At 39.9% G+C, this 23,572-nt stretch overlaps 1 protein-coding gene across 1 annotated transcript; it reads left to right on the top strand.

The window, feature by feature from the left end:
- opn8a (opsin 8, group member a) lies at positions 1-21,927 on the top strand. The gene is made up of 5 exons (XM_069684909.1): positions 1-73; positions 12,335-12,628; positions 14,407-14,732; positions 19,445-19,771; positions 21,910-21,927. The coding sequence occupies exons 1-5, from the start codon at positions 1-3 to the stop codon at positions 21,925-21,927; spliced, it is 1,038 nt and encodes a 345-aa protein (XP_069541010.1).
- The last annotated feature ends 1,645 nt before the right edge of the window (positions 21,928-23,572 follow it).

The raw sequence follows: 23,572 nt of genomic DNA, 5'->3' as shown, positions 1-23,572 counted from the left end.
ATGGATGATAAATACACGTCCAAACTGTCACCCTCTGTTGATTTTTGGGCAGGGATGTACCTGGTGATAATTGGTAAGTACATTGCTTACTTGTTTAACTCTTACATATTGCTATTCATTGTCATCTGTCGTTGAAATCTGACATATTTATCAAGATTACTATTTTTAAATTCAAGATTCTGAGTGACCACCTTGTCTTCTGATTGGCTGAGGGTATTTGGATGACACTCATAAATAGCTAATGAGAAATAAAGCACTTTACAAAGCCTCCGGTCAGGACACAGACACAGCCAGGATTCCTGTTAGCTCCCCATTTTACGTATACAATGTGTGTTTGCTTGAGCTCTTATTACTGTAAATCCTATATGACACAATGCTGAAGTGGTCCAGCTTGAGTATCTTTACACAAGATCTTAAATGTCCGAGAACACGACACAATTTACTTTTCATACCACACAGCAACACACTGATAACATTTAAAAGGATACTGACAATCATAAAGAGCGTTGTATCCTGTTCACTTTGGATTTCAAGGCATCTTGAGTGCAGCTGAGCTTTCTTTTAGTTGCATTTAGGTTTATTTATTTGTATAATGTTATTATACAGTGCAGGAGATGTCTCAAGTGTATATGAAATTAAATGATGACTGGGAGGTTGTTTTACCTTCTTTCAGTGTTGCTTTGAGCTGAATGAAGATAAGTTGAGCTCTTATACGGATCAAACTCAGTAGTTGCAGTCGTGCAGCACAGTGGAAGAGATAAGCGAATTGAAAGTCCTGGGTTTTCATCCCAGCTGTGCCTTTCTGTGTTATGTTTGATTTAGAGGAACTTTTTGGATTGGATTAAAGTCTTCTTTAGAATGCGCGCTCATTCTGATGCACGCGCTCCCTAATACTCGCAGAAACACACACACTCACACACATATGCAACTAAGAGGTACATTTATTATCATCCTCAAACATAACTACCTGTGGCACTGACAATCGAGCCCACAGATATTAATACGCTGGCCAGCGACCATTTTACGCATGCCGGATCATTTTGCTCTCCTCTCAGGCTCAGCTTAGCTAACGACAACAAATAGTGTGTTTCCCAAATATATATGTACATTAAAAAAATTGTAATAACCGTTTGATTGGTAGTATTAACTGGTTAAAATTGTTAATGGTCGGTTAACGGTTAACCAGTTAACGTGCACATCCCTAGTTTGAATTACCTGGTGTGTCTGTTTATGTGGGTTCTCCTTGAGAGCTCTGTTGTTTACATTTACAGCGGGATCATTGTATGCATGGCCCTTGACCAAGCCAAGGCACTTGCTTAGCACTCGAGTTCGTCCTATGCATTGCACAGTCTGTCTAAATGCAGAAAACATGTTTCCAGACTTGCACCGATAAAACTTGTGGTTGGTTACTATCTGGGTTTATATAATGTAGTAGCAGCAATGCAGGTTATTCTCCACACACCAGGAAATTAAATCTGATTATTTAACACGCTCACAGCTGTGTGAATCAAAAAGAAACTAAATATAGAGTTCAGACAGCTAGAGACCAAAATGTGATCACTCATCTGTTTAGGAGCATAAGGGGTGCAGAAATAAGCAGCTGTGATGCTGATGATTCATAACACACCTGAAGACAGGCAATCAGAAACCGGCGTGCTATTATGATAATGAATACAGGGTTATTTATAACCATTAACACACATTTTTTTCATGCTCCATTAAAAGAATATGTGCAAAAAGGATATGACTCAAAGGTACCAGGGTACTAATGAGCACTGAGTGAGTACTGCCCTTTACTTATGAGCTACAGTACACTTTATGCAACTGTCTTACACTATAGATGGGTGACATTTAGATCTATGACAGTAAATGGAAGGAATTACTCACTCAACAGTTAGGTAACCATTGATCAGTAGTAGGGCAAACTATAAGTGCGTATGCCACATAAATGTGTGTGTCTGTTTGTGTCTGAGAGTATATGTGTGCATGTGCAAGTGTTTGTATGCAGCACAAATGTCTACCTTCAAGGTAAGTAATTCACTTTCTCTGCTGCTGACGTCGCTTCATATTCCTTGATTCGATCTCCACACATCTGTCCTTGGTCCGCTACGTTTCCATTATCCCTGGTGTTGTTGTGAGGTAAACCACAAGAGGTGATCCAGTCAGAACCCAGTTAGATTCAGTCCACAGGCTTTTCTTAGGAGATCTGGTAATACAAATTAGCATCATCAATCAAAACATGTTTACTAAGCAACTGTATTCATCCAGAACTTCCATGCAGTTTAGATAGCTGTAGAAAAGACACTAGGCTAATCCATGCATAAATCAGTTTATGTTTTTTTTGGTTATTGATCAAGAAACTGAAATCAAACTGTATCATGTATGCATCCAGTGAAAGAGTGTTCAAAGTGTCAAAATCACAGGAAATTCTAGCCTTCTTTCAGGAGACTGTTTTGGATTTACAGCTCGCACCCAAGACACATTCCTAAGGTCATGTCTGTAATGACCAGAATGTCAAAACATTGCCACTAGGCCACTGGGATTGGACCACTTTCCAGCAATACAAAGCATTGCCAAGTCATATTTCTTTCATACATGATCACCCTTAAGACTTACGGCACACCACTACTGAGGAAACTTCATCTTCTCATGAAATAACTTCATTTACTAGTAATTCAGACGCTGCCTGCGAGCCACCCTGTTGCTAGCTTTATTTGCAAGCTGTAGTGCAAACCACATTTCAAATCATAAGCACAGCAGGGGCTTAGCCTATGAGGCACGCCAATGGAGATTTTAAGATAAAAACCACATGCTATGCAGCTGAACCTTGAACAAACTTTTGATAGAGTCGTTTCAAAAATATCTACTATAGGCTTCAGTTTGACAAAACATAAATCATACAAATCTACTGCAATACTAACGAAAATACACGTTTTGTGGGAAGACAAACAAGAATAATAAAGCAAAATGTTTAAATATGCAAATAAAATGAGCAAAAGCAACATAATATGACGTTACTGAGTAATTCATGCACTTCAACAATAGTAGGCTACGCTTTAAGTACATTAAGTACCGACATAAAATAACCCACGCATTTTAACTAGCGTCAACATTGGCTAACCTACCACTAGCTAGGCTACCAGCAATTCCATAGGAGGCGCAGTTCATGGGCGAAGTAAGCATACGAAAAAGCTAACGTTAGCTTGCTACATCACCTTATTACCTCATAATTCATGAACTTTCGAAAAGACAAATGCTTGCTTTAGCAAGTGAAGGCATTGACCAAACTTAATAATAAAGATAAAACATTAATAACAGAGACTCATACCTTAACACGGAGTACGGCATTAGGTGGCAAACAGTAAACACACACCTGTAGTTAATCAGTGAGGTTCCCCCTGCAGCCAAAAAGTTACATGCTCCCCCTAGTGGATACAGCTGGTAATAAACTTTACACAGCTTGTTACTGCTAAATGTTTTGAAGCATAAACACTTTTTATGCCTCTCTTTATTATTAAAAACATATTAAAGGTCTGACTTAAACTTTCATCTGTCACATGGTAAGCAATATCCAGCAAATAAGTTTGATCCACTGTATCCACTGTACACCATCTTGCCATCATTAAATGGAACAGAAAGTAGGGTGAAGATAGATAAAAAGTAAAGTAAAAGTTTCACAAAACATATAAATAAACATATAAATTCTTTGTCATTTTTAATGAGAATTCTGAAATGTTTTAATATTATGTACAATTTTTAAACATTTAAAATGCAGGCCCTATTGGTGATTTTGTGTGGTCTGTGGGGTTTCTACCTACCCCTTATGTATTTTTTTAATATATTTTTTTGAAAGCTTTGTATCTCTAAACCAAACAGGTGGTCTTCTCCAAACTAAAATGTAGCTACCTATATTCCGGATGAATGTGCTTGATAACACTTAATTCGTCTGGCTGTGTATTTGTCAGTGATGTGATTGCCTCTGCGTTGACTGAGGAAGCAGAGCCAGTCGAAATCCAGTGAAAAGAATTTTGTAGTTCCAGTTGAATCGCTCCGCTTGTTGACCTATAAATTGTGCAGAATCGTGTCTAATCCTTTGAATTTAGTTTGGCCACAAGAAAAATTGTTGATGTTGATAAAGTAAAGAACATTTTAGCTGACACTAGGGGAAACTCCAATCAATTACCACTGCAGTTAATGTTTTAAATGTTTTTCCTTCCCCATTCCATCATACTGTAGATATCATAAAATCACTTTTCTACCATTTAATGTGTGTGACTGTGATTCAACCCACGCTGCTCTGTTAACTCTCATCCTCACTAGAAAACTGTGTAATTGAGTTTTGCTCTTGATCCCAATCCATAGACAAATAAGACAGCCACAGCTTTTGATTAATGTTTATTTATATTCCAGCTCCGTATCCGTTATCACACATCCATGAGAGCCACTTATTATTCTCAGCCTGAAGAGTCTGTGTGTTCACTGGCGACTGTGGAGATCATTGAGATGGTTACTTGGCATAATGATTAATGCTAAAAAAAGGAATGGTTGTTCGTAACGTGTGCCAAACACAAAGACCTTAGGCACACACACACTGCCGTTTTTATGCACATAATGAAAATACAAAACAGCATCACAACAAATCCTGCATACTTGATGTGTCTCTGTGTATTTCTCTTTATTTAGAAATATGTACATAATTCAAAGTAGCTGGTCGCAATGCTTAATCAACATATATCATGATAATAACATAATTTCTTTGATCTTTGTGCTTCTTTAATTTAGTACCTCAAAATATTGATATTTCTCGAGTAAATAAGCATTACTTACGGCAGCATGCACCATGAAAAAAAAAAGGTTTCCACTTAATTTGATGAGCTAACTGTCAGACGCATACTGATTACGTTTGTCTAACTGAGGAGAAATCTTGCTGGTGGCATATGTTCCGTTCATGTTTTACAAAACCTTTCAGGCAGACCTTTTTTGATCCAAGTTATAATCTCGAAGATCCCAGTTTCGTTCTCTTTGGCGGCACCTATGGTGATAAACAGTAATTGCGGGAGCACACTTCCCAGATATCCAGACAGTGTTGCATGTGTGACGTCCACGGTTGGCTCCGGTTGTAACTCTTGATCTTCCTCGCTGACGGTCGCTTTCCTTTTTAGACTGTTTGCCTTCATCTGAGCGTCCAGTTTGTTTCTTTTTCTTTGGATTTTCACAATTTTTGAAGTTGTATCTGTAGTCATCCATCTTTTCTATGTTTGTTCAGCCATAGTAGATTACTGTTTACTCGCAACACTTGCAGAGACCGGAAAAGCAGCGGCTTAGCTCCGCCTACCCTCTCTAGCAGACCAACCACTGCTGGGTGATGCAAAACGTGTCACTAACTGGGCGCTGCTTGTGATTTAGTCCACGAAAATCGCACCAGACACTCAGTCTGTAATATTGCAAATGCAAAGGCTTTCATCAGTGGGCCATAGGCTCAATCACCATTGTGTTACCTCATTCAGCGATAGACAGTGACTTAACTTAAATGAAAATCTTCGAGATTATCACTTTAATTCGCACAAATTTATGTAAAATTACTTTATTCGGAGATGCTTTGATGTAAAGTCTCTTGCAGGAAGGAGTCTGGGCCTGCCCAATTTTGTTCTCTTCAGTCAAGATGAACAAGACGAGCAACACAGAATCATATTGACAAAAAGGAGAAAAGCTGTGAGGTTGTGTTTGGATGAATGAGATTACGTGGAATAAAGAATGAGAAAGAAGAAAATAAGTGGAAGTGATAAAAGTGGCCTTGAGTCTGCTTTGAACTTTAGCTATATCTGAACACGAGGATGTAAGATGTTCTTTTCCTTTCAAGCAGAGTATGCATTTTAATGTGTGTTCAGTGATTATGTCATTCACTGACATTCAGACATATTCAAGTCTTGAGGAGAGATAATTGAGCTGCAAAAAACATTCTGCAAAGCGTAAGGAAAATATGAAAGTCTTAAAGGTATAATATAAGAAGGATTTTCCTAGAAAAATAAAATATAGACTTTTACAAATTATTATTATATTATCACTTATGGGCCTCTATAGATGTGTGTTGGTGAGTGTGTGCAGACCCTTGTGAGACCCTTCCCTCTGCATCTATTCTGTTGTTTTGCTTTGCATGGGACATTTTCAGGAGGGGCGCTGTTGTGGTTCCCTGAGCCAATCACAGCGTATAGGTGAGTGTGGGAGTGGTTCAAATGAGCAACTGGGCCCCATTCAGACCGCAGACATGGAGAAAGAGCGATGCAGAGTTGGCCTTCTTTCTGTTGGACAGGTAGGTGCCTCAAACCGGGTACGACAAGCTGACCGGCGATAAGCATGCTAGCGCAAAGTTAACCTTGATGCTGTCTGTGTTAGCTTGGCGGGGTGGGCATGTTCTCGCACGAAGGTGACGAAGAGCCCAGGAGGAGGGGCTCAGTTTGAATGTGTTGTTGACAAAATGTAAGGAAAAATCCTACTTATTATACCTTTCACAAAGAAGGAATGTCTCTGGTCCAGTTGACTGTGTGCATATGAATAGCATCCACAGTATCTATTCAGTGAAATCATTCCTGCATTGTGATTGCACACGCTTATCCATACAGATGATTTCAGACAGACATTGAGAAATGCAGCTGAGGCAACCAGCTGTATAGAGCCTGTGAAGCAACTGACATACTCAGATATGAGAATATTTAGTCTATATAGGGTTAAAAATAGAGCTTGCACCAATACTTCAAATACAACTTAAAGCTGCTGTGAGTAACTTTCAGTTTGTGTTGATTTTGGCGCCCCCTGTGGACAAAGCCGTACCTCTTATCTCTTTGCTGATTTTGTCCTATACATGCTGAAGTGGTGGATTTTAACTAAAAATCCCATCCTGCTTTCTTTAACAGTCATATGCATCACTCACTTTAAATGTTTGCCCTGGAAAATGTAAACAAAGGCAGCGTGCAGTTAATCACTGCGTCTGACACCTATCCCTATATTTCAGGCATTAAAAATAACTATATAGAAATAATCAATCTTGTCGCTGATAGTCTGGTTTGCTTTTGTAGCTCATATAGAGTAATGAGAATTGATGTCAGTCTGTTTCATAAGCAGCAAAAAACTCCTTACAGGGGCTTTAAGTGTACAGTAGATCTTTGAGAACTCCAGCAGTAACTGTATACAACTGTATTTGTTAGCCAAAGGGTAACTGTATGTATAAGGCTTCATGTACAGTACTGTATATGTGCCAATTATTTCTTAAATACAACGCTGTTTTCTTGCAGACCTTTTAATCCATACATATAAAACAAGCTGTTCTACGTGTACTGCATGTGTATGAATCCAAACACTCGATTAATCCAATGAACGCCACAAGGGGATAAACGATTGGCCAGGCAGTGAAGCAGGCTGAACAAACACCGTCGTCAAGCTGTTTAAGTTGTCAGGCTGTAGGCTTTGACCAACAACAACTGCCCTCGCTTTAGACAAGAGATGCTTACTTTACACAGACATCGCCATCCATCTATCCATCCATTTGCTATACCGCCTTTCTTTTGAGGGGTGCAGGGCCAGATACAAGTACACCCTTGACTGGTTGCCATTCAATCACTGGGCTGACACACAGAGAAGGTCGAGGCAAATTCAAGGCAGTTTAGAGTCGCCAATAAGCCAAAGTTGTGTGTTTTTGTCAAAGCACTGCACCCAGGGGTGTAAGCACAAAATTCTTGGCTCTATAAACAGCCATTCTGCTGCAAACAATGTATGATTTTATTCAGGCGGAAATGTGTGTCTCTTTCGATGGGTTAGTACAGGGGTGGCCAACCCTGCTCCTGGAGGGCTACCTTCCTGCATGTTTTAGGTTTCTCCGCACTCTGACAGACCTGATTTGAATGATCTGCTCGTTATCAACCAACTGAAGCGTCTCAGGGGATTGGTCACGAGCGAAACATTCGAATCAGGTGTGTTAGAGTGCAGAGAAACCTAAAACATGCAGGAAGGTAGCCTTCTAGGAGAAGGGTTGCCCACCCCTGGGTTAGAGAAAATGGAAATCCCCGCGCCATAGAAATCGCTCAGAGTGGAGGCAATGAAACTGAGGGTAATTCTTAAATTCTTAAACCATTCAACAAGCTAAATATATATGCAGTGCATGTGAAAAACCCCCCACTAAACATCTAAAAGGGTGCACTCATGTCTTGGTGGTATAATAACGTAACAGTAGGTTAATGAATAAGGCATGGATGCAGATGACTTGTGTCAAAGGTGCTCTGGGAGATAAAATTCCATTAGGACTATCGAGGGACAAAGACCTGACATGCTTTTTCACAGATTAAAAGGACTATTTTAAAAATGAACACATGTCAGCACAATGTTGCATGTTGTATCAATTAAATTTCCACAAGCTTATGTAAGCGGGAAATATTATGTAAAGCAGGTTGAACGCAGCGCCCATGGGCCAATCTCTCTAATGGAGGATTCATTAGGAGATGTGTAATTCAATGTCCAATATTATCTATTTATAGCATCCAATGCACTGTATGCTGCACAGGGTTTAATGAGACAATTTAAAATGTGTCACATGTATCGATTACCTGCTTAAAATACAGATGAGACTGACAACAAATGTATGGAAGAAAGTCATCTAATCAGATGTTCTTCCTCCTCTTTTATATCACACATAATCATGATGGAGGCTTTTAATAACCAAATCAATCAATATCCATATACCAGACAAATAGGCTGCTGTAAAAGGAGACTACAACATTTTTCCATAAGCTGAACATGCGTTTTTTTATTGACAGAAGTTGCATGATTCACCACTTCACAACATTTTAAATATACATCAAATATGCAGAACCTTGTATTGTGTAAAAATGAACAATAACTGTCTTGTAAAACAAACGCATTAGCTAAACCTTTATTAATTAAACAAATCAAACTTTATTGTCATTTTGTGGTTCACAGTTGTACAGAGCAGAATGAGTGCCTTTTGTTAGTATTGGTCAGGAATTGTTTTCCCACCTGACTGTGACACTAATAGGAACAGTTTGACATTTGACCTTAAGGGAAATGCGGCAATTTGGTTTTTGCAGATTAGAAAGATTAGAATAGAAGTTTGACACCACTCCTGTGCCTGTACGATGAATAAGAAGCCACTGCTGGTTCTGTTAGTTTAGCACAAAAAGTAAATCCAATGAAACATGTCTTAAGCTTCCGAACAGTCAATCTTGTTTGTTTGTCTGGACAAAATTGTGCATTATACTCCAGGGTGGTATACTAGGAAGGAAGTTCAACATACCCAGGTTTTCTTGATGTAAGCTGGTTCAACAAAGCCTAAAGCACCAGTTAGAGATAACGGGTATCAGAAAGGTGGTTATGTTACTTTCTCTAGGGCTTTTTACACTGCCAGTTCAAGGCGGGATTATTATGCCTCTGTTACGTTCCGTCTTCTATGTAGAACACATGGAGGCGTAATGGTTGGGTGAAGTCGTTCCGCCTCTGAGCCGGCATCGGACGTAGTAACAGAGGCGTAACTGAGGTGAAACGGCGTCTGTGTAAACTGCAGAGCCGGCAGGGTGGAACAGCGCCGTGTGTGTGTATTTGAAGCACGCACTGTTTGTTTACACCTCCGCAACGCCGGAACGCTATTTAAAAACAGACAGTGGGGCGGCTTTACGCCGGCATTGCGTAGTCCAATGTAGAATGACAAAGGTGGCATGAGGAGGCTTTCTGCTTCAGACTCTGTGCGTGCTCACAGAAAAAGGGGCATTTTAAGCGTCATTTGCCGCTTCTTCCTATGCCCTTCTTTTAAATGAGAAGTGATGAAGATATAAAAGTTATTACAGTAAAAAAAAAACAGTTGCTGGAAAAAAGCTAGAGAGGAACGCTGCTAAAAAAAGTTGTGTTAATAGGTACATTTATTTCACTCTCAATGCCTCTCGTGTATTTCTAGTGTAACAACTACACATAGTACAACTCTTACACTTTAACAATGATACACATGATTTCAGGAGTATAGTCAGGAACTATAGTTAGTTCGGATACTTTCACTTCATGAAAAATGGAAATAACTTCAATGATTTCCAAATAGAACTCAAGTTAATTTATTGATTAGATTTAATCTACAGATTAGCCTAATCAATTTTATCATCTGCGTTTTTCCTGTTAAACCAGCCGTGTAAAACGGACTTGGCAGGAAATTAGGACCAAGCATAAAACGTATTCAAGTGTTCACGTGTCCTCATCGTTCTTTTACTGTATGGGGGATCTGCTGAAATTTGGAGTGTTAATTTTACCTGAGGCAAACAGGTAAAAACGAGAAGAGGGAGATTGAACAGGGGGTTCATATTATATTCATCACTATCTGAATGCATAGGTTCCATGATGCGATACATACAGTTTGTACTATTATAACTGCACAGCTCTGTTCTGATTCTTAACATGCGTAACGTTACGGTTCCAAAAGTTGGCATTTATGTATAACCTCAGCTGAGGATCTATATTAGCGGTGGAGAACATTGTCAGGACTTTATTAATAAAAGGGCAGCGCTTTACAGCTGATTTTAAGGCAGCAAATAGTCCAGCACAATAGCTCAAATCAAAACTAGTCCTTTAAGTTAATTTTAAGGGCTACTACCATGCAGATCAAGATATATGTGAAGAACAAGACTATACAGCTGCTTTTACTTTTGCTTGAAAGAAGCAACTGTTGTTAGGGAGGAAAATCTGTAGCATGCATGAAGTATCTGTTTATATTTTTGTCATTGGGGTTGAGGAATAGGTCACCAGGGAAAGCAAGAAAAAAGCAGAATATCTGATCATTGGTGCCAGCCTCAACATCTCACAAACACTCAGCCTCAACACTCTATTTTAAGCTCTCCAGTGTCTGGAGTTAACCAGGCATGGTGTGAGAACCAACCAGTCAGTGAGCCTGAGGGAGGAGAAAACCCCATGATGACTTCCAGTCAGTAGAAAAGTAACGTTACATGTATTGGAAAAGCAGCTCAGTGCAACAGTGCCTTAAAGAATCATATAACTCACAACACACTGAACCTCACAGAATACTTGAAGCAGAAGTAAACTGCATGCTCTAATGAATCCTGGTCTTTGTTGTGAAAGGGTTAGAGCAGCACCGACTTCAAAGCAATGTTTTTTCTCAGAACCACCATATACGCTTGTATCACCTACAAGCAACGGGTGAGACCAAGTAAGGGATGATGCCCAACGAGGTCTCCATTATCAGGAATTTAAGGACGTCATGGAGGCCAGAACCATCCAACATTAGCTGAGGCAAGTTGCTTCCTCAGAGTCGATAAATCCCAGAAAATGGACACCTCAATGTGCAATATCCCTCTTAAACTATGGTGTCTTGCATTATTAATCAACTCTTTTTTCCTCTGCTCATATATTAGCCAGAAAGCTAATGGTATGCTAGCAAGATCTGAAGTCAATAACATTGCGTTCTGTTGACATTATGTAAATACTTTACATAATTTAGAGAGTGTTTAACAACAACACTAGCTAACAAACCAGCCATGTCAAGTTGTCAAATGAATATCGAGTTCTTGGCAATGAAGGAAATGTTTCTTTTGGCTCAGATATTAGCAAGAAAGCTAATGGTATGCTAGCAGGATTTGAGGTCAATAACATTGCGTTCTGTTGACATTATGTAAATATAATTTGACAGAATGTTGAACAACATGACTAGCTAAACTAATCAGCCATGTCAAGTAGCTGAATAGCGAATTAGTTCTTGGCAATGGGAAATATTTATTTTGGCTCAGATATTAGCAAGAAAGCTAACCGTATGCTAACTACATTCAAAGTCAATAACATGGAATACAGTTGACATTATGTATATATAATTTGACAGAATGACTTGCTAACTAACCAGCCATGTCAATTAACTAGCTGAAGAGTGAATGGGATCTCAAAGGACTGTTTTGTGGTCCAATGTATCAGCAAGTATCAGATTGTGTTTTAAAGGCACCTTCATGACATGTTCAGAGGTACTCGAGGACTACACTCACTTTAAAATAAATGTTGAAGTCACTCATTGCTCTGATGAGATATTAAATCCTTAACATGTTGCATACATTTAAAATTGGGGCTCTAACTGGGTCCCTGTTGCCATGCTTACCCCTTTAAGATACAGGCTGTGCAGCTAGTGCATTAATTTAGAGAAAGTGTTCATTATCAGGTACTAGTTGACACCCTGCAGCAAATCAGAATCGAGTAGTCACCAAGGCCATGGAAAACGCAAATTTCTCTACAGGGTTAGGTTAATGATGGATTTTTTCTTTCTCTTTCCTTTGTCTCTCCTTCCCTGTAGCTATCTTATCCATCTTGGGGAATGCTGCAGTCCTGGTGAACGCATCTCGTCGCCTCACACTGCTCAAAGCTCCCGAGCTGCTGACAGTAAACTTGGCTGTGACAGACATGGGCATGGCCCTCAGCATGTACCCTCTGTCCATTGCTTCAGCTTTCAACCACTCCTGGATTGGAGGTGACACATCTTGCCTCTACTACGGCCTGATGGGAATGCTCTTCAGTGTAACCAGCATCATGACTCTGGCCGTGATGGGGATGGTCAGGTACCTGGTAACAGGAAGTCCACCCAAGACAGGTAGTATTTGACCACTTCTCAATCAACACCAGATGATATTTAAAAAAATCAATGTTAAAAGCCAGCAGTCAATAAAGTCAAAGGTCACAGGGATTTAACTACTGATGTAAAGCTGCAGATAAGTGCAGAAGAAAGCCTTTTGATTTTTTCTAAATTAGGGTGGGAGTAGAAGGAATCCTCTTGGGACTAAAATAATTGTTACAGGGCACAGATTAGCACCTTTTGTTGGTGCAAGCTGCTTTCTTTCATACAGAGGGCTTCATTCCTCAGACAGCTGGTTCAAATAAGATCCCATGCCAACTGCACATATAGTATGGTCTGTTGAATAATAGATAAAGTGATGCCATATCTGATATTAACACAGGTACTCATTTGTTCTTGTACACCAAGTAATGTCATGCAGTTCATGGGTTAGAACTTATAACCTCTACCTGCAGGAAATTACTTAACTGTCAAATTAAAGCAGGAACTTTCATTTTGTGTAGACTTTGGCAGCCTTTACGTCCTATTTCCTTCCCGTTCCTTTCCTGTACTCAATGCATAGTATCCTAAAGGCCTGGTTTGCTTGTGCAAGTCGTATGGAGGCATCAGTTTTAAAATCAGACTATTTATAACTCTCGGTACAATAGGTTTAAGGGTTCTGTCTCCAGCCATTTTACTCTGTTTGTTGGCAGAGGAACACGTGAGACCAACTGGTGCCTCAGCACAAGGCCAGTAAGGCAGCAGCCCCACATCCTCAACAGTGTGAGAGGATAAAAATAAAATAAACTAAGGCAGGTTCTCTCTGCAAGGAGCCTATCAAAAGTGTCGAGCAAAATAAGCCACATGTTAAAACTGAACCAAAATTATAAGATGACTGCTGCTGCACGTATGAAACATATGAAACGCTGTGAGTGTCACTTACACATGATTGTAACCACAATTCTTACACATGTAGTGAATCACACTTCCGCTAAATGTAATTGTCACTTCTATGCTGCGTCTCTCTAAGTGTTCTGCACTTACAGCAATCACTTCAGGAAGTATCACTCTCACCATAACATGCTGTGCCACTTAAAGAGGCAATGCACACAAGTGTGGCCTTATTGCATGCTTTTTGATACAAAAGCTTTAAAACAGAGTCAATCTCAGAACCAATTTGCCAGTGACCAAGTCATCTTTGCTCAAGACCCAAGTAAATCTCAAGTCATTTGGTCCAGGTCTCAAGCAAGACTCGAGTAATTTTTTCTTGGGCAAGTCAAGTCAAGTCACAGGTTATGTCAAGTCGAGTCCTTAGTTAAGGCAAGTCAAGTCCCAAGTCAAGTCATTTTTTTTCAACCCAAGATACAGCACTGTATCAGGTCTTTCCTTAGAGAAAAGACAAGGTATTAGTAGCCAATTTTGGTCAATTTATGTAACGTGTTCAAAAAGTATGACAATGAATTGTATCTGTATTATCTTGGCATAGAAGCAGCCATGATGATGGTCTGGTCTGAGACCGTATTGAGTAGTAAAGAGTTCGACTGATGAGGCTTCTTTTTGGGGAAAAAACATCAGGTAGCAGGGGGCTTTGGTGTTGCCTGTTGCCATAGCAACTGACAGCCAGTCATCCAGTCATGACAATCACATACGGGGGGCTTTTTGAGTCGTCCAATCATGATTCCCAGTGTGCGCTGCATACATACTTGATAGTTAGACAGAAACGTGACAACATTGATTTTTCTGCATGCACCCAAAGCCTTAAAACAGAATCAACAAACATGCACATTAAACTGAATTAAAAATCTGTTTGTGCACAGGTATCAAGTTCCAGAGGAGGACCATCAGTATGGTGATCAGTGGGATCTGGCTGTATGCCAGCCTGTGGGCCTTGTTTCCTCTGGTGGGCTGGGGCAGCTATGGCCCGGAGCCGTTTGGACTAGCCTGCTCGATAGACTGGACCGGATATGGGGCGTCCCTGAACCACTCCACCTTCATCATGACTATATCTGTACTCTGCACATTCCTGCCCTGCCTGGTCATCCTTTTCACCTACTTTGGTATCGCCTGGAAGCTGCACAGGGCCTACAGATCCATCCAGAGCATTGATATTCAATATGGCCATGTGGAAAAGAGAATCACTCTCGTAAGTATCAAGATGGTCAATGCTGCATTGACATCCTTCTTATCCTCTCACTGATTAGAACAGTGTCACGAGAGAAGAAATCTTACTCAACATGATTAGCGCAGATATTGATTAAAAGGTCTTATTGCCTTTGTGGCATGTTCTCTTCTGCAAAACAGCTCCTCATCGAAAAGGCAACAAACACTGCTCTGCTGAAAACCCTCCATTATAGTTAATATGAGACACTTGATAAAGAGCGGTCCCTCCTCTGAGGGTTGCACAAATCCTTCTCTTATCACCCTTAATATATACGAGTACTGCTCCACTTAATAGGTACTACTACCCAGTGTGCATTTCTGGGTTGAAAAGATGTTTAAAAGACGTTCTGGTTCATAAAAAGTTTTTTCACTGATTCGTCTTCACTTTTTGGAGACGTTGATTATGTTTAGACCAAATTTCACCTGCTTCTGTCACAAGATTCATCACACATTCACACACATATTAAAGGCAATTTTCAAATCATAAAGCGGTTATATTGATTATATAAGTGAGCCGTGTATCACATTCACCAACGAAAAAAATGATGCATACATTGGTGGAGTTGGACTTGATTTCACAAGCATTGAAGGACAGCACTCATCACCACTAGCTACCGAGGTCAGATGAGATTGCCTCAGAACCTATGCATGCAGTCTTCTTTTTTCTTCTTCTGTGGAAACTGCCATCTTAATGATGTCTGAACCTTCTTTTTAACATCACACAGCACATAAAGGGCTGTATTTTTTATTTTTGTATGAAAAATAAAATGTGTTGAAATTACGTCTTTGTGTAGACAGGATTTCACCCTCCACTGGAAAATTACTAAAATGCCTCTACAATCATCACTTTCGACACCCTTTCGACTAGTGATGTCCTGATGAGCTTTTTTAGCTCCTGATTCCCGATCAAATATTTTTAGTAGTCTGTTAGTTTAAGAGTCCTGATCCGATGCTTGTATTTGCCGAGAAAATGTTGTTTGTTGTAAACAAATTAACTAAAAGATGTCTTCAGTTTATTCCATTGAACTTAGTTCAGCTAGCATTGTTGTAAAACTAACAGCAGTCACATCATGTTTTAAATCACCTCGTATGTTGTCACAAACTTTGCTGTACAGCTCCGGTAAGGTGGTGTCTAAAATGTAGTGTCGAGACAGCAGGACATACTGTGGAGCCAAAAGCTCCAAAAACCTGGATTCTCTACCGAGGGTTGCCACCCGTCACTTAAAATACGAAATTAAATTTAAATGGCGTCCTGTTTTCAATCAATACGGGACTGGGTTTGTCCCGTATTTCTGAGTCATTTTGAATGCCCCGCATTCTGTGATAGGGTGAGACCGTCAGGGTCAGAGCCAATCAGAAATGGCCTCTTTAGTAACGTTAGGCTACATTATGATGTGATTTGTATATCAAGGTTGAGATTTATATTTATATTTCTGTATGGTTTCACTGTTTAGTTCCTCCCGATACAACTAGTCAATTCCATTATCAATTTCTCATCCTGCTCCTCCCCTGTCCATTTAGCTTATTTCTAATGTCTGTTTGTAATAAAGCACTTCAAACTTTATGAATATTAATACTTTGTTGAAACCATGTTTTAAGCTATGACTTACCACCACTGGCGCGTCACAGGGCCTGTGGTGGTTGTGGCCGCGAGGAGAGGACGTCCTTTATTTTTCTGCATGGAAGGTGGCAACCCTATCTCTACCACGGAGCTGGGCTGGTTGTCAAAAGCGATGAATTCAACCACCTTCATTGTAATCGTTTTTCGCCTTTTGGCTCTTCCGAGGATATTTATCCTTCCTTTTAAAGTCCAGAGTTTGTTGCTTTGGTGCAGCAGCCTTTTCCTCTGTTGCTTTAGTGAACGCGTCATATTCCGTTGCATGTTTAGTTTTTAGATGTTGTATCAAATTGGTAGTATTGAACGTAGCTCTCCTTCTACCGCCTCGCAAAACGATTGGATTGCATATATTGCAACTGGCTGTTGCACTATTTTCGCTTTCTAGTTTTAAATATTTCCACACTGCTGACATTTTAGCCACAGGGTTGCTAATGCTAAGTTACTCACGCGTTTGCATTCCGCCGCAAATTGTTTACAACAGCTGATGTAAATGATCGGGGTGAGATGATCGGCTCAAATTGCCGATCCAAGATGCCCAGATCGGCTCCGATCCGAGAGTTGAGATCGGGATTGGGACATCCCTACTTTCAACACTAAAATGGACAAATGATCAAGATTATAAATCAAAAATGTGTTTTCTGACACGCTGATGTTGTAACGTATTTTAGCCAGTTAAAATGGTGGAAATTAGGACATTCAGACCTGATATCATCCTGTTTTAAACCAAATGTTAACGTTGAAATCCTGGTTGGTGCTCAATGGGTATTTTCATCTATTCTTAAAATGAAATATTTTTGGGGTTGCTTAAATGCTGGATCTAGATACGGAGTCATATAATCCAGTTGATTTTGGACAGGTTTTTGCAGATTAAAATGAAAGCTAAGTAAGTCTGTCTACAGTTAAACTTTGTTCAGGCTGCAGGGAGTGTGAATCCACAGGGATCCGGAGGGATTGACAAAGATCTGAGGAGAAAGTGTTTCACTGATCTGCCGATTGTGCTTGACAGGGCACACAAGGTCAACGGCAGGTCACCCGTTTTACACATCTAGGTTTCCGGGAGCTCAGCAGATGTGTTTGTGCAGCAGCAAACGCCCCGCGGACGTGGCTCCAGAGCATGTCTGAGTGTTTGTGTGCGAGTCTCTAACTTTCATTTCACTTTGTCCTCCAGCACAGAACATGCTGAAATTAAAAACCGATCTCTTAGCTAAAGCTTTATCCAACATCTGATTATTTGAAAGTCCGTCGATACACTCTGCTTGATTTAAGAAAATGAATACCTTTTATCCATCTATTCTCCCCAGACCACTCAAAGTAGTTTGAACCTAATATGAGATCATTTTACTCACTTACTTACTTATTTTTACTGGGTGTTGCACTCGGCTCTCATTAGCACTATTCCACAGTCACCACGCTGCCTCTTTATCCAAGTTACAAAAGAGCCGGGGAAAGTAATTACATTTAGCTTCATGAAGCAGAAACAAAGTTGTCTGGTACATTTTAAACAGAACAGTTGTTCATCACACGGAGCCACTGCATGTCATCTCAAAAATCTGTATTCGCCTAGGGAGCTGTGTCTTTTGGTTTGGATGGCTGGTCAGGTGTGAGGCCTGATGAGTTGAGTTAAGGCCCAAACAGACTACTGAAATATGAATCTATGCTCTTACATCTTTTGCATTTGCTTCTCATGTGAATTTCTCATTTGATCTCATCTTAACACTTAATACACTTTGAGTGAGGATGGTACAATTCAAATGAAGAAGTTATGACTGTTTAAAAACTACATTGTAGAAGTGGGAGGCATAAATGTGCCGAACATTGCAAATAAACCTACGTTTAGAAAAGTTTCCCTCTGATTTAATTCATATTTAATTCAACCAGGAAGTCCCTGAGATTGAAATCTTTTCTCCGAGGGGAAAACTGGCCAAGGCAGCACACCAGCTCTGATTTGAATTTTAAAAAAAACACAGAGAACACAGACACAAGGCGAAGAGTAAATCGACCTCAAGTAAGGCAGTTATGTTTCTCAGTTGCATGGATAAACAAGGCCTTACATTTTCCAAGGGGACTAGATAGCTTTCATACCTTACATAATAATCCCTCATGTCCAATAGATGGACAGAAGCTCATTTCGCCTGACCTCATCTACATTTGAATTACCTGTCAGAAAGATGCTGTTTTGTCTTTGCCATGGAAACACAATGATTTCTACCTGTGCTGAAGCTTGTTTAGCTGAAGAAGATTCAACAACACAGTGTATAAGATGACAGGGGTTTCATATTTTAGATTATACTTGTTTTGCTTAGAACCAATAAGAAAAGAGGATCGATACCACTCTCACGGGTTAAAAGACTGCAAACAAGGGAAAATCCAATAGTCCAACAGTATTTACCCTTTGACCTTTAAAACAATTTACCAAAAGCAATATTATTATTCGAGGTGCAGTCTCCTCTGTCTTCCTCATCTCATTCCCAAGTCGTCACGTCGCTCTGCAGCAGAGCATGCAGACACACGAGGTACCCTCCAGTGTCTGCGTAAGATGCTCCAGGCTTTCAGCTAATTCCAATGTAAACCCACGTGTGGGAAAAACAACACAGGACTATCAGCCGGGAGACCAGGGTTCATGTCCCTGTGACATCCAAAGTCAATGTTTAGTTATAACTTAAACCCATCCCTTGATGTTTGTCCTAACTTTATCCATGTAGTTTTTCTTTCTTAAACCTAACCATAACAGTTTCATGTGAACCACATTAGAAAGGAGGAAAACAGATGCTACCCTGTGTCAAGTAATTTATCTGCTGGTGGAAGCTTCCTATTTACTGCAGAGGTATGAGAGTGGTATTGATCTTCTTATCTGACTCTCAGCACAAAAGCAAATAAGCATACTTTCAAAAATGTCAAACTGTATACGTGCACGATTTCTCCAATCAGCTGTTGTTGTTTTCTTTCCCATTTTCCACTCCTCTCTACTCTAATCTGGCTCCTTCACTGAACTCATTTCTCCAACCCACCCCTCTAATCTATTCCCTTTCTTCTCTCCCTGCCCAACCCTGTTCTTTCATCTGCTCTTTATATTTCAGATAGCAGTGATGATTAGTTCGGGCTTCCTTATTGCCTGGACCCCGTACGTGGTTGTCAGCTTGTGGAGCGTATTTCACTCCCAGGAGCAGGACCGTATGACTCCATTTGTTACCCTGTTACCGTGCCTCTTCGCCAAGAGCTCCACCGTGTACAATCCTTTCATATATTTCATCTTCCAGCGTACCCCCAGGCACAAGCTCCTGTACATCAAGAGGCTGATGTTCTGTTGTTCTCATCAGGCTGATTCACCTGCTGAAGGAGGGAAACTGGAAGACAAACTAGTGAAAGGCTCTGACTGCACCTTAAGGGGGACTGATGAGACCTGTGTGGGTCTAATGGGAGCGAATACTGTACCTACAGTATGTAAGGAGTGTAGTTAAATATTACGGAGGAATCTCCTTTTCGTCGAGTTAGATGAGAAGACCAATTCCACCTGTTGTAAATATGAGGCTAGAGCAAGCAGTGGGTAAATTGAGTCTAACGCTTGAAAAAGGGGGAAACAGCAAGCTTGCATATCATAATCCACCTATTAGTACCTTTCAAGCGCACTAAATAAAACACTATTTTGTGTTATGCTATTTTGTTAAAAACCAAGAGCTTAAAGTGACATGTGGCATGTTTAAAAAGTGGATATGTGCCAGCTATTTTTTGGATGTTCTAGATGTTTCCCTAAGTTTTCGATCCTGGTGCAAAGCTAACGAGCTGTTAGCTTGCTCTGTTAAAATAATACAAAATCCAACTGTTAGCACCTTTTAAACTAATTAAGTTAAGCATTATGTCGTGTGTTCATTTTAAGCTAGCACAGAAGCTAAAAAACATAATATGTTGCAGTTTCATTTGTAGTTAAATGCTAAACTTTTTCTTTATCGTTGCTCACTGCTAGAAAGCAGCCTATTAGCTTAGTTTAAGACTTGAAAAAGGGGGTTAGCGTTCTCTCTCAAAACATAACAATATCCAGCTACTAGCACATTTATTGCTTCCAAATTACACATTCTATCTTGTTTGTTTATTTTGTACTAAACCAGAAGTCAAAAAAGATATGTTGCAGTTACATAAGTAGTTATGTGTTAGCTGTTTCCCTTAGTTTCAGTCTTGGTGCAAAGCGAACAGCTGTTGGCTCTAGCTATCAAGTAGGCTATCCAATTAGCCTAGCTTAGGACGTAAAAAAGGGGAAAGATGCAAGTTTGAACTGTAAAACATAACAAAAGCACACCAACAAGAGCATTTAAAGCTCAAACATTATATCTCCTTTGTACAAATGTATTTTGTACAAAACCAGAAGCTTAAACAGAATATGTAGTAGTTTTAAAAGTGGTTGTATGCCAGATTTTTTTCTTGGTCGTGCTAGCTGTTTCCCCGTGTTGCCAAGCTTTAGTATACCAATATACAATGCAGCCAACAAACATGTGTAAATCTTGTCTAACTCTCAGCAAAAGGCAAATGTCACGTTCTTGTAGTGCAGGAAATTTAAATTAAACTTGCTGTAGGCTATGGCAGTTTTTAACAATTGAGCTAGGAGATCTCTGCAAGGGCCAACAAGAAGTAGGAGATGGTGTTTTTAAAGAGAACAGCTATAAAAAATAATTGTTCATATGTAAGTATGACCTTCCCTTGGCTTCCGATATGTTCTGTGTCTTCAGTGAACTAATTCCCAAAGCAGCATTTGTGTACGCGTTGCATCGCTTCACTCCAGCAGGCTGAGCACAAGGTCAACCAGCTGCCTCAGCAAATGGTAGAGAGCTTTATTATTCATCTGCCATCTGATCAAACTATTGAGATTGAACAATAAAGACATTGCGTCATCTGTACAAAAACATACTTGGCACAAACTTCAGTGACTACTGGACTGAACAATGTAAGCCACTACTTCTCCAAACTCACGGAAGAATACCAAAGCCACCTGTTAATTAGGTTACAACCAGGTTGCTGATATAATGCAACCCATACAACTAAAACCTGAACTGCAGATTTCTAATTGTACAATTTCTTCCATTCTGACACAGATAGAAAATGCAACACAGATGGCATTCAAAATATTCTTCCACATCAATTTTGCCACGAGGGTTATAAGCAAAGTTTAGCACATATGACACATCTTTTTTTTCTATTATGCTAATTGGAGCTTGAGAACAGCTTGCAGCATTTGTGTGTTTTTTGATTAAATAAATGAAACTGAAAGATGGCTCCAGAGGGAAATCATAGAGCTCAGATAAAATATGATTGATTGGTATTTTCTTTACTCTGTGCATGCACCACAGTGAGTGCAAATCAATTTCTCAAAGCGTGCATTTTACAACAAATGATTAGGGATCAAATGAAGAACTCACTATGGTGTGTTGTAGGATGAACTGAACGGCCCAGACACACAGAGAGGAAAATGTACCTGTGAATAATGTGTGTGTAAATAAAACAATAAAAAAGGCAATGTGTCTATTGTGTCCTTCTTTTTTCTCCTGCTCTACAGCTTGAGTCCACTCACTAAGATTTTTATTGGTCGGAATTATATGTATTAGCTGACGTTTTCCCTCCTTAATGTAAGATAGCTTTGCATTTTGTGTTTGAACAGGCTCGACCTAGACCTAAAGTAGCCTGCAGACAATTACTGGCGAGCTAGTTTTCACACTTCTTGAGTGGGAGCACAGCAAGTCCAGATAAAATAAGACAAGAGATGCAGAGCCATATTGAGCAGAGCAGCTTCGAGCGGAGGAGTGTAGGAACCCAACAGCTTTAGCAGTCATGAGCTGAAACTCCCATCGATCCACTCCCACCACTTGCTCTACTCATTAGACACTGACCAATTCAGAATTCACAGAAATAACAAGCTTTGGGAATATCTGCAGTGATGAAGGATGTGTCTAAAAGTTGAAATGTGAATTTACCCTGTGTGCTCAGTGTGCACCCACTTCAAACAAACTCTCATTTTGAGTAACTGTTCTGCATGACAGTAAGGCATTTCACCCTCTTAGTGTTATGTGTAATTACATTTGCAGTAATCTCTATTTACAGGGACATGGATTTCCGGGAAGGCAAGTGTTCTGGTTTCCGTTTGTAGTACGCTTGTAGTCCGAGTAATATTGACTAATCACTTATCAGCAGGCTGCAGCGTATGCAGGAAAAACAGTCAGTGAGGAGAGCAAAGGCAGGTGGAACGTAATCAGCCGTAATGACATCCCGGCTCCCATCAGCGTCACGACGATTTAGCTTCTTATTAATCTCTATAAACAGAGATCTGCATGTAAGTTCAGTGTACAATCTGTTCTATATCTAAAATTTAACTTGAGATTAATTAAACAAATAAGCATTTTAAACGTTTTCTTCTGACAAAGCTTGAATTTTTATTTCTTACAAATCTGCATCATGATGAAGAAATTTCAGCAAAGATCAGACCAGTTAATAACAAGTAAATCACAAGAGAACAGTTTCTCTTTCTGTGACAATGCAGCACCCGGAAAAGACGTCTTGATGAGAAGTCGTTTATCGCGTACCCCCCGGCACGTTCACGGCTGTCGCCAGAGGCTATATCGTCTCAGAGTATAGCCGATGGGATCCAAGATTACATTTGCAGTGGCTTTTACATGGTTCCCAGTAAGCACAAATTTCAACGGGATTTAAACATTGGAATTTGGTTGAAAACAGGGTGACATCAGATCTGAACGTCTAAGACCTAATTTCAACTGGCTAAAATACAGTTACGACGTCAACGTGTCAGAAACACATTTTAGTTTTGTCATTTTTAGAACTCTGTGCCTTCGGAGGACGTTATCTGCTTCTCCAATGGGCCCTGGAAAACCTCTGCCAGATGACGCGTTTTACGTAGTCTGGCCAGGGAGATTGCTAAACTACACTTCCTCAATCTAGGACGCCCGCCTCCGATGTCATGTCTCATTTTGTAGGAATGTAGAATGGGCAAAACCACGAGCTGTTTGTACAACTTTCTCCACAGCTATGGCGTAAATTTCAAATATTATTGGTTCTATTTCTATATTGCTCTTTTAACTAAATGTAAAGATGGGAAATAGGTCAAACAGTTAGCCTAGCTTTGTCTAAGATGTATCAGAAACACCTACCAGCACCTCTGTAGTTCACTAATTGACATGTTCTATCTCCTTTATTTTATCTTTCCAAAA

This window comes from Semicossyphus pulcher, unplaced genomic scaffold, assembly GCF_022749685.1.
Source record: "Semicossyphus pulcher isolate SPU_LCO1_2020_fin unplaced genomic scaffold, fSemPul1.0.p SCAF_11, whole genome shotgun sequence".
In the NCBI taxonomy this organism is placed as follows: domain Eukaryota; kingdom Metazoa; phylum Chordata; class Actinopteri; order Labriformes; family Labridae; genus Semicossyphus; species Semicossyphus pulcher.
This window is presented reverse-complemented; position numbering and strand designations above follow the sequence as displayed.